This window comes from Physeter macrocephalus, unplaced genomic scaffold, assembly GCF_002837175.3.
Source record: "Physeter macrocephalus isolate SW-GA unplaced genomic scaffold, ASM283717v5 random_731, whole genome shotgun sequence".
NCBI classification, from domain to species: domain Eukaryota; kingdom Metazoa; phylum Chordata; class Mammalia; order Artiodactyla; family Physeteridae; genus Physeter; species Physeter macrocephalus.
This window is the reverse complement of record NW_021145979.1, coordinates 1-12002: the sequence shown is the minus strand read 5'-3', so window position 1 is coordinate 12002 and position 12002 is coordinate 1. Positions and strand designations below refer to the sequence as shown.

The window sequence follows — 12002 nt, the reverse complement described above, 5'->3', positions numbered from 1 at the left end:
GGGAAGATCCCACGTGCCGCGGAGCGGCTGGGCCCGTGAGCCATGGCCGCTGAGCCTGCACGTCCGGAGCCTGTGCTCCGCAAAAGGGAGAGGCCACAACGGTGAGAGGCCCGCGTACCGCAAAAAAAAAAAAAACAAAAAACTTAAAGATGCAGGAACTTCCCTGGCGGTCCAGTGGTTAAGACTTCGCCTTCCAATGTAGGGGGTGTGGGTTCGATCCCTGGTCGGGGAGCTGGGATCTCACATGCCTCACGGCCAAAAAAACAAACAAACTTAAAAAACCCCATAAAGCAGAAGCAATATTGTACAAATTCAATAAAGACTTTAAAAATGGTCTACATCAAAAAAACTTAAAAAAATAACATTAAAGATGCAACTACCATAGGATTCAGCAACTGCACTCCTGGGCTTTTTTTTCCCCCAGAGAAATGATGACTTACGTTCACACAAAAATCTGTACACAAATATTTAGAGCAGTTTTATTCATAATAGCTCAAACTGGAAACAACCCATACCATCCTTCAACGGGTGAATGGCTAACCAAACTACGGGACATCCATACCATAGAATATACTATGGTACTCATACCATATACTATGGTATACATTTATCCCAGAGAAATTAAAACTTGTGTTCATACAAAAACCTGTATATGAATGTTTTTAGCAGCTTTACATCTAATAGCCAAAAACTAGAATTAGCCTAGATATCATTCAACAGGAGAATGGTAAAACTAACTGCAATACAAACCACGGATTACTACTTAGCAGTGAAAGGAACAAACTGCTGATACACACAGTAACTTGGATGAATCTCCAGGAAATCATGCTAGGTGAAAAAAGTCAATCTGAAAAGTTTACATGTTTTACTATTACATTATATAACATTTTTGCAATGACAAAATTTTGGAAATGAAGGTCAGATTTACTACTTTTTTCCTTTTACTACTAAGTTGCAGCCAGTAGAGGTGGGTGAGGTTGGGGGTGGAGAGGGATGTAGGTGTGATTCTGAAAAGATAACTTGAAGGATCCTTGTGGTATTAGAACCGTTCTGTATCTTGACCTTGGTGGAGGATACACAAACCTACACATATGAAAAACTGTACAGAACTTAATACACACACATGAGTACAAGTAAAACTGGGGATATCTGAAAAAGAGCAGTGGATTTTGTCAAGGTCAACATGCTGGTTGTATTCTTTTCTATTTTTTTAATTTTTGGTTGCATTGGGTCTTCGTTGCTGCATGTGGGCTTTCTCTAGTTGCGGCGAGCGGGGGCTACTCTTCGTTGTTGTGTGCTTTTGTAAATTGGGTTCCAAAATGTCATTGGTCACTGTCAGTTCTTCAGAACTCCAAATACATTTTCTGTTAAAAACATTGATGCACGTGGTGGTTTAATTCTCAGTCTCACCCACCAAAGGCTTTGGATGCAGTGTAGCTCAAACATGGGGCATTTGTGATGATTAAATAACAAAGGATAGGGCTTCCCTGGTGGCACAGTGGTTAAGAATCCACCTGCCAATGCAGGCGACACGGTTCAAGCCCTGGTCCAGGAAGATCCCACATGCCGTGGAGCAACTAAGCCCGTGTGCCACAACTACTGAGCCTGTGCTCTAGAGCCCGCCAGCCACGACTACCGAAGCCCATGCTCTTAGAGCCCGTGCTCTGCAACAAGAGAAGCCACTGCAATGAAGAGTAGCCCCGGCTCACTGCAACTAGAGACAGCCTGCATGCAACAACGAAGACTCAATGCAGCCAAAAATAAATAAGTAAAATAAATAAATTTATTTTTAAAAAAAACAAAGGACAATTCTGATGCAATATATCATAAAACAAAATGGGGAAACGATCGAACTAAAGAAGAATGGGTTTTTTTAAAAAATTTATTTATTTTATTTATTTATGGCTGCGTTAGGTCTTCGTTGTTTTGCACGGGCTTTCTCCAGCTGTGTCGAGCGGCGGCTACTCTTGGTTGTGGCGCACAGGCTTCTCATTGCGGTGGTTTCTCTTGTTGCGGAGCACGGGTTCTAGGTGCGCGGGCTTCAGTAGTTGTGGTACACAGGCTCAGTAGTTGTGGCTCACGGGCTCTAGAGTGCAAGCTCAGTAGCTGTGGCGCACAGGCTTAGTTGCTCCGCAGCATGTGGAATCTTCCTTGATCAGGGCTCGAACCTGTGTCCCCTGCATTGGCAGGCGGATTCTTAACCACTGCGCCACCAGGGAAGTCCCCAAGAATGAGTTGTAGCGGGAATGCTGGTGTTGGGGAAACAGCAGATTTAACCAAAAGAAGGGAGGAGGACGACAGAGATTCAGAAGGTCAAATTTGCACCTTCCAAGGGCATTATCAGCCTTGTTTTTTAATTTTGTTGTCAAATGTCAAAATGTAAGACGCTTTTTTTAGGGCTCCATTGATCTATAGCATTGCTCTTAGTTTATTTGCTTGTATTATGGCTTCTGGTGGGAAGAAAAAGCACAGAAACAGTCAGGCATTCAAGTATTTGCCTAACCCACTTTCAGGGCCTCTTAGGCTCCCAGACAGAGGCCAACACTTTAGTTGTGTTCTTGTCAGGACAAGACCATCTTCTCCTGAACCCCTTCCAGTAGCTCAGACATTCCATGCTCCCTCCCTCTCATCTCCATGCCTTGGCATATGTTGCTTCCTCCTCAAACACCTCTGCCTGGCAAACAGCCTCTCGTCATTCAGGATTCAGTTATGGTGTGACCTCTTCCAGGAAGCCTTCCTTGATTTCTCCAGGGCTAGACTGTATGCTCCCGTAGCACAAGGCCTTCCCTGTCTACCCCAGCAATTCAAAGCACTGAAGCTGCTGTCAGTGACAATGCAGTAGGGAATGGGGCAGTGTCTGGGTACCTGGGGAAGGGGAAAGACAGTGTACAGTCAACGCTAGTCTGGACGGATCTAAAGCAGGAAGGTGACTCTTCTCTGTTCTGGGATCTGTCTCCAGAGAGCCACCTCTGATCTATTTATCAGAGTGGATTCACATACGGCCTTGAGCCAGGCTCCCTGGGTCTAAATCCTGGTTCTGTCACTAACCAGTTGCATGGCCTTGACCTTAACCTTTCCTTCATCTGTAAAATGGGTATAATAATAGAACCCACCTCATAGGGCTATTGTGAGAATCACATGACTTATGTGTATAGGGATTAGAATAGTAAGTGCTGCATAGGGCTTGCTCTTATTATTACTATTCCCTTCCCTTTGCCTCCCTGGGTTCTCAACACTAGGTCAAGTCGCATTAAACACTCTAATATTGCAGGTAGCACTTTGCATGGTCTATACTTACATATTCATTCACGGGAGAGCCTTGGCTGATGTCTCTTTCCTTCTGAATGGACTGTGTGTCATGCAGGTGGGGCCTGGTCCTGATACTCCCACAGCATCCCCACACCCTAGTCCAGTGCCTGGCATGTCACGAGTGCTCAATCTTTGTTTTTTCTTTGTTCAGAGACATATATAGCTTAGGACTATGGAGCAAGAAGAGGGGGGTCATAGGAGTTCTGGGGACAAATGATACAATCTAAAAACAAACTGGTCTTGAAATGGATGTCACAGAGCAGGCAGGGAAGTGGCAGACTCCTTCGCAAGTCACCTGATGCAAGAGCGCTCAGCAGGGGCTTCCCTGGTGGCTCAGTGGTTAAGAATCCGCCTGCTAATGCAGGGGACATGGGTTTGAGCCCTGATCCAGGAAGATCCCACATGCCACGGAGCAACTAAGCCCGTGCGCCACAACTACTGAGCCCACGCGCCACAACTACTGAAGCCCATGTGCCTAGAGCCCGTGCTCCGCAACAAGAGAAGCCACTGCAATGAGAAGCCCGCGCACCACAAGGAAGAGTAGCCCCCACTTGCTGCAACTAGAGAAAGCCCGCGCGCAGCAACGAAGACCCAAGGCAGCCAAAATAAATAAATAAATAAATTTATTATTTTTTTAAAAAGAGCGCCCAGCAGACAAAGAATGTCCGTGGGTTGGATGTTACTGCCCTCCCCCCTTCCCCACTGCGGCAGAGTATCAGGAACTGGAGGGAGCTCTCAAGATCTCTATGGGAACATTCTGGGTGCATTGGGTTGAGTCAACTTTGGTTTCAGTTCTCCATGGATGAGGAGAACTTGCCAGGGCCTAGGAGGCCCTTCAAGACCCAGCCCTCCCTACCTCGAGGTGACTGAGCACTTTTATCGCCAGCTTCTCCCTCATCCCCCCCACCCCGCCCCACTGTGCATCAGCCTCACTGGCCTTCTGTCCCCAACATGCCATGCTCAGAGCCTTTGCACTTGCTGTTCCTTCTACCTTAAATGCTTTTCCCACAGCTCTTCACAGGTCTGACTCCTTATCATTCACATCCCAACTCAACTGAGATGTCAGAGAGGCCCTCCCTGAAGTCTCCACCCTCAACTCTCCAACCTTGAGTCCCTTTCTATCCATGACTTGGCCTTGTTTTCATAAATGTCTGAAATTTCACATAAGAAATTATCTTTTGTGTTTATCGTCTGTCTCTCCATGCTATCTGCAAGTGCCATGAGGCTAGGAACTTGGTCCTGTCCCTGCTGATCTCCAAGGGCTCAGAACAATCCTGGCACATGGAAGGAGCCCAATATTTGCTGAGCTGATTGCCTGACTGAATGAAAAGAACTTATCCTCTAGAGCTGTTGCTGTCCAGTCTGGTAGCCACTAGCCACATGTGGCTATTTAATTGAAATTAATTAAAATTAAAGTAGGGACTTCCCCAGTGGTCCAGTGGTTAAGACTGCCTTCCACTCCAGGGGGCGCGGGTTCAATCCCTGGTCAGGGAACTAAGATCCCACATGCCACGCCGTGCAGCAAAAAAAATTAAAGTAGAACTTCAGTTCCTCAGTCACATTAATCACATTTCTAGTGCTCAGTGGCCACATGTGACTAGTGGCTACCATATTGGACATTGCAGATAGAGAACATTTCCATCATTACAGTCTTGTAGATACTGGCCCATATTGTCCGCTAGAGTGCAAAGCTTCTCTGGAGGCCCTCATCTCTTAGCTGGTGGGAGGAATGAATAGATAGAAGGATGGAGCCTGCAGGCCCATTACCATCTGCCTCAGGGTAGGGTGCCTCCTATTTGTTACTGAGCTGCGGCCAGTACTGGGCAGGAACAAGCCATTGGCCAGAACTGTCATTAGCAAGGAACCTAAAGGAGGTGATGATTGCCTTCCATCCTATTGTTAACTGGGGACCCTCCACGCAGTTTGGGGGTTGCTGCGTACAGTGGGAACCGGGAGGAAGGAGGAGGAGTGTGAGAGCTGGCGATGGGGTAGGGAGAGGGGGTTTGGAAAGCTTCGGGGGTGATGAGCAAGGCCAGTGGTGAACACATCGACGGTTCTTTTTCTTTGGCGGGAGCGGGCAATTATGCCAGGTGGAATCTATAATGATTCTGCGCGCCAAAAGCCCTGCCCCTCCATCGCGGCTAACCTCGTGACTAAAAGTGTGGGTTTTTGGAATCCAACGTCCAGGTTTGAACCCTACTTCCCACGTGTTTACTCTGTTACTCAATCTTTTCGCACCTCGATTTTCTTGTCTGTAAAATAGTGATATTGATCATAACAACAGCTAGGAAGAAAGGCTGAAAATCGCGCGATAAACCCTGTTCACGGTTCCTATGCTTAGCCCGAGACACGAGACGCTGGCCAGAGAAGGATCCGGCTCACAGCCGAGCCTCGGGAGGGCCCCGTTTATTCCCATAAAAACCGCAGGCAGGAAAGCGCGCCTCCCGGGTGCCTCCCGCCCGCGTGCCGCCCCAGCCCAGCCCGGACGCCTTGTCTTCCTGCCTCGCCCCGGCCAGCTGGGCCCCGGGGGACCGCCTTGCTGCCCGCCTAGCCCTCCTCGCCCCCGAGGCCCTCCGGCTCCAGCTCGTGGAAGGGGCAGGGCCGGTTGGAGGAGCGCAAGGCCGGAGTGAGCGGGCGTCGCATAGCAAAGGGGCCGAAGTACTCGGCGGCGAAGGTGACCACTTCGGCCGGCTGGCGCAGCAGCAGGAAGAGCAGGAAGTCGGAGATGAGCGCCTGGGCCTCGGGGTGCTGCCGCAGATAGCTGTTGTGGCTGAGACGGAGCTCCTCCTGGAGGGGTCCGAGCCTGAGCCGGACCCGGGACCCCCGCGCCCCAGGAGCTCCCCTCCCCTTCGCCCCATGGAGGGCTTAGAGACGCTGGAGTCCCCTAGCCCCTAGGGGTGATGCATTTCAACCGGGCAGAAAAAGTGATCAGTAAGGGTGGAGTGTACGCCCAGGGCAGGGGATGGGGGGATGGGGACCTCAGGCTGGCTGCAGCCCCTCCTCACCTTCCGGTCCACGAACCTCGAGTAGAGCTCCATGTCCTCCTCCCACACCAGGGGTTTCTTCTCAAACACTGGGTGAGGCTCAATATCATCTGGGGGTGGGGGCGGGTGGGAGGAAGGCTGCGTGCCTATTCTGACCCCAGAACCTTCCTCAGATACAGAGGGATGCCCAAGAACACCAGTTCTGGGCAGGCTTAGGTGAAACCCCAGGGTTCTGGCCGTATGGGCGAAGTTGCTGGAGGGGGTTCCCAGCAAAATGATCATCCCCGAATTGCCTTGGGGACAGGGGCTGGAGAGCATAACTTCTCCATCTCATCTCGGGCTCTGATCCGGGGCCATGGCACACAATCCACCCATGCACCCTGGAAGGCTCCAGGTTTCCTCACCTCACCTTCATTCTCCCACCAGCCAGGGGCTTCACTCACCCACTTCCCTCAAGATGGGCACCTTGGTGATCATGCAGCACCCCGGGGAGCCCACCTGGATCCTCTTGGCCAGGTGCCTGGAGTGCAACACAGAAGAAGGTATGAGTCTTCCTAGACCAGCCCACTCCTTTAAAGGGTGTTCTGGGGGTCTCCCTTTACTACTGTCCCTCTCCTCCCCTCCTCCACTTGTCTTTGAGTTCCAGGGTCCTGTTCATTTCTAGATCCCCAGATAATGGCCCCTGCTCTTCAAACTGGGGACTGTTCCTACCCTGGAGATGTGTGCACGTGTGCAAGACCTTTAGAGGTGTGAGCACTAAAAGAATCACGAGGGAATTCCCTGGCAGTCCAGTGGTTAGGACTCCGAGCTTTCACTGCCAAGAACCCGGGTTCAATCCTGGTCGGGGAACTAAAATCCTACAAGCCATGGGGCGTGGCCAAAAAAATTAAAAAAAATAAAAAGAATCATGAGCCTCCTGCTATGTGATACTCAAAATAGAAACAACAAGTTAAATTATGAAATAAGGAAAGCCCACAACGTTCTGATTACTTTTTTTTTTTCTAGTATAGTGATTCTGTCAATACCTCTTTGGAAATTTCAAGAAACAAATGCTTCTCCCCCTCCCGAATTTTCTCAGGATTTGGTGCCTGCACTTTGCTGGTGACAGTTTGGCAGTGGGCTGGGATGCTTCTCCCAGCCTGCTGATTTTCTGAAGTGGTGAGCTGTTCAAACTTGGGTGTTTTTCAATATTACACCCACACCTGTGGCAGCTGCTTTAGCTATGCCTTAGGCCCTGTGGAGTTGACCTTGACTTCCTCAGCCATTCAGGGCTCTTTGGTGAGGTTTGGGAGGCAATGTGGAGATCAGGAGAATGAGTGAATATATGAAAAAGGGTGAATGAGTGGATAAAGCAGGGGCACTCAGATCTCAACAGCAAGTCTTCCTGGTGGTGTCCCCAGAAACAGGACTCTCCCTTTGCCCCGACCCGGCCCAGGAGGTTGAGCTCCCATGCTGTGCTCAATACTGCCCCTTTCACCCCACCGTCGGTAGCTCACCCATCAGAGAGCAGGTAAAACTGGCAGGATACGGGGATGCCTTGTTCCGAGTGTACAGTCTGCTCCACAATGAACACTTCCACCTGCTGATGGCCCACCTGGATCGTCTGGGAGCCCAGGCCTTGCTGGCAGCAACCAAAATGAAGGGAGGGAGGTGAGGTGGATTCCCACCGGGGCCTCCCCGCACATCTCACCCTGGCTCTTCTCTCCAGATTATAGCTTCACTGCTTGTTCACCAGTGATAAGCAGCCCTTGGCTGTCCAGACCCTTAGGTGCCACAAGATTTGAGTTGCACCCCCAGATTAAGTTGGGGTTTTCTCATAGAGAGCCAGCTCCACCCTGCTCCTGCCCCAACCCGTCCCCATGCCAGCTTCATGACCAAGTGCTTCTAGTTGGCAGATTCTATAATAGGTGTGAGTGTGGGCGAGGGCGGAGGCTGGGCTATTTGTGGGGAGGGGGTAGTGGGACGCTGAGGAGGGACTAGACTGAGATTTATGGCTGCCTCAGGCCCGTGCAAGCTGCCCATTGTAATTGAAATTTAAATCCCTGGGGACTTCCCTGGTGGTGCAGTGCTGAGGAGGGACTAGACTGAGATTTATGGCTGCCTCAGGCCCGTGCAAGCTGCCCATTGTAATTGAAATTTAAATCCCTGGGGACTTCCCTGGTGGCGCAGTGGTTAAGAATCTGCCTGCCAATGCAGGGGACACGGGTCCAGGAAGATCCCACATGCCGCGGAGCAACTAAGCCCATCTGCCACGACTACTGAGCCTATGCTCTAGAGCCTGTGAGCCACAACTACTGAGCCCGTGTGCCACAACTACTGAAGCTCACACACCTAGAGTCTGTGCTCCGCAACAAGAGAAGCCATTGCAATGAGAGGCCCATGCACCACAACAAAGAGTAGCCCCAGCTCGCTGCAACTAGAGCAAACCCGAGTGCAGCAACGAAGACCCAGTGCAACCAAAATAAATAACTAAAAAAAAAAATTAAATCCCTGTTACAGCTACAGCAACAGGGAGAAAAGTGCTAACATAAGAAAAACATTTCAAAGAAAATTGGGGGAAAATGGTATGTGTCTGTTTGTGTCAAACACATTGCTGTCTGTCATGTTTGTGATAGAAAAGACAAGAGTGTCATTTACGAAGTTGGTCAAATCAGCCCCCAAAGTGTGTGTTCAGAGGCATGGCTTCAAAATCACATATTACAGGAAGTCCTAGGTAGGTTGATGATGAAAGTTTAGCCAAAATAAGAGAAAAATAAGAAACATCCTTCAGGGTTGAGACATAATAAAATAAATTTTTTTTTTTTTTTTTTTTTGCGGTACGCGGGCCTCTCACTGCTGTGGCCTCTCCCGTTGCGGAGCACAGGCTCCGGACGCGCAGGCTCAGCGGCCATGGCTCACGGGCCCAGCCGCTCCGCGGCATGTGGGATCCTCCCGGACCGGGGCACGAACCCGCGTCCCCTGCATCGGCAGGCGGACTCTCAACCACTGCGCCACCAGGGAAGCCCTAAAATAAATTTTAAGTGCAGTTGGAGATGTTACATTTCCTGATCTTAAAAAAATATGTCTGTAAAAGTGGCCCCTACAATGTTTATTTTTCCTGGACTGACGTTTGTGCAAAAAGCGTTGCTTTCTTCCACTGCTCCCACCTTTTGGTCCTTCTCGCTCACGCCACTTGCCTCACACTTGGTCTTCCCTCTAACAAATGCGGTCTTGCTTTCTCCTGCTCTTGGAAGTCTCACCCCCACACCCCGGGTTTATCCCCACTCCACCCCCTTTTCCACTCCACAGAGCTGTCTTTTCTCCCAACTCAGCATTCTCCTTGCCCCTTCTAGTTCGCCCCAGACCAAGTCCCCCACCCAGGGAAACCCCTCACGTAAGTGGAATAGCAGAGTTTGCCCTCGGTGTCCAAGGCCAGGAAACGGGCGTTGCTGGGCACTGTCTGCCGCCAGGCCATCACCCTCAGCAACACCAGGTTGGCAGCCTGGGAGACGAAGCCCGCAATGGAGTGCCAGGGGAAGAAAGTCGCTTCGGTCTTCACTTCCTGTTCAGGACAAATCTGGGTCAGGGACCTTGAGCCGGGGAGTGGAGGGAGTTTGGGCCAGCCAGGTGTTGAGCATATGGTCCAGTCCATATGGTCCCTAGTCCAGGCTCCTGGCCTGACACCATCTGTTCCCTGTTCCTGCTTCCAAAGAGGATGTAGAGTATGGCTCCCACCTGGCTCTCATCCTTACCTCACCCTCCTTGATGATTCTGGTCACGGCCAGCTGATCATCCTGCTTCAGCAAACTCATCTTCCGTTCCATGGGGAGGACGTGGAACTAAGGGCCAGAGCATGGAGGGGAGAACCAGGGACTCACGGGATCGTATACGAGCGAGATCTCCCAGAGGTCGCCTTGTGCATTCTTCATAAATGAGAAAACTGAGGGGAAATTTGGATAGAAAACTTTCCATATGTGGTCAAGGCTGGGGCCCCAGGAGGTACCTTGATGAACTCCTGATTATGTTGTTCCACAACCTCCAGTTTCCACGAGAGATAGCCTGGGGGGACGAGGTGAACACTGCTGTCACGGGAGACAAGGCTGGAGTTTGCAGGAAGGGAGGCGGTGGCCCGGGCTGGAGGACTCAGGTGTAGGGTGGCCCGAGGAAAAAACTAAGGCTGTGATTGACTTCCCTGTCACCCCCGTGTCCCACGCACTCTCTTTGCCTCGTTCTAGTACCAAGGTGAAGTCAAATCGTTGGTCTTGAGTGAAGGTCCTGGGAGTTGGGGGGTGGGAGGGAGAGGGAAGTGGAGGAAGGGTGGGGGTAGAGGGTGTCAGGCAGCAGGAACTCTACCCAGAATGGAGTTTCCGCAGAGTATTTTGTCTATGAAGCCACGGCTAAAGGCATGCACAAATGGGAAGTACGCCATGACACCAAACTGGTCTTTGTATTTCCCTCTCTGCACCTCAATGGTCAGCTCTCCCTGAGGCTCCCCTGCGTCCGAGACCATGACCAGAGTCTCCGAGAAGAATAGCATCAGCAGCTCCTCTTGCCCTGGGTGGGTGAGGGTCCCGTGGGGACAGTTAAAGCCCCAGCTCCTAGGTCTCAACTCTCGGACCCCCAGGCCAACAGTGCGCCCACAGTCTCCACCCACCCCCTCCTCATCCCACGTCCCCCAGGTGGCCCCTGCCTCCCCTCCATTGGCCTCTACACCGTGTCCCTGGGGTCTTCCCTTGAAGAATATCAACTAATGGGCCTCACACCCTTTGTGAGTCCCAGGAGAATCAAGGCTGAGAGAGGGGTTGGCCAGGCCTGGGCTTTCTCTCCTCCCTCCCGTCCGTACTTTTGTCCCCCCCCGCCCACTGCCCAGGCTCACGGAGGGAGTTGAGGAAGTGGATGGCTTCAGCATTGGCCTCTGGGGGTGGCAGACTCTCTTGGGCTGAGGGCTGGTGGTCCTTGGCTTTGGAGCCTATGGAGGGAGGAGAGGTTGAGTCGGCAGATGGCGGACCCTGGGAAGAAGGAAGAAGGGAAGAAGGTGGGGCAGGGGTCCCAAGAGCAGAATCCTCCAAGGCCACCCCAGGGTGGATGATGAGGGAGAAGATGCCCCACCCCTTTCCAGGTCCCCACCCCAAACTCCTCAGCCCTCTTCTCACCTTTGGATTGAACTTTGGAAGACATGCTGCCTCCTGCTAGCCAGTTTGTATCCAGCTGTCTCCATGGCAACTGGGAGCTAGCTACCGCCTCTTAAAGGGCCATCAACCCATTTCACTAAACACCCAGACCTTGGAAGAATTGGTAGGAACTGTGGCTTCTGCGGCTCAGCCCAAGCCTGAGGTATCGTCCAGCAGAGGGAGCATTTGACATGCTTAGGAGGCAGGGGGGATGACATGGATCATAGAATGACCTTACAAGTGTACTTTGAAGTTCAATTCTTACTGGGATTGTAATTAGAACCAAAACATTTTTTAAAAAACCTTAAATTTTACTATATTTATATGTTTACGTTTATTAGATTGCATTAAAAGTACTTGGGAAGCTGGTTTGTCAATTTATTTTAAAAATTTTTTAGAGAATTATTTTTACTTATTTTTCCCAATCAATTGCTTTTGGCAATTGCGATTGCCCCTGGGCGGTCCAATGGTTAAGACTCTGCGCTTCCACTGCAGGGGGCGAGGGCTTGATCCCTGGTCGAGGAACTCAGATTCCGCATGCCGCGTGGTGAGGCCAAAA

At 50.9% G+C, this 12002-nt stretch overlaps 1 protein-coding gene across 1 annotated transcript; it reads right to left on the bottom strand.

The window, feature by feature from the left end:
• Positions 1-5681: 5681 nt before the first annotated feature.
• On the bottom strand, positions 5682-11458 carry CATIP (ciliogenesis associated TTC17 interacting protein; the record flags this gene model as incomplete). Its single annotated transcript, XM_028486119.1, has 9 exons — positions 5682-6096; positions 6315-6403; positions 6737-6813; positions 7790-7914; positions 9667-9834; positions 10025-10111; positions 10276-10331; positions 10626-10826; positions 11149-11458. Coding segments are annotated over 9 exons (1353 nt in total), but the record flags the coding sequence as incomplete, so codon positions are not given.
• Between the last annotated feature and the right edge of the window lie 544 nt (positions 11459-12002).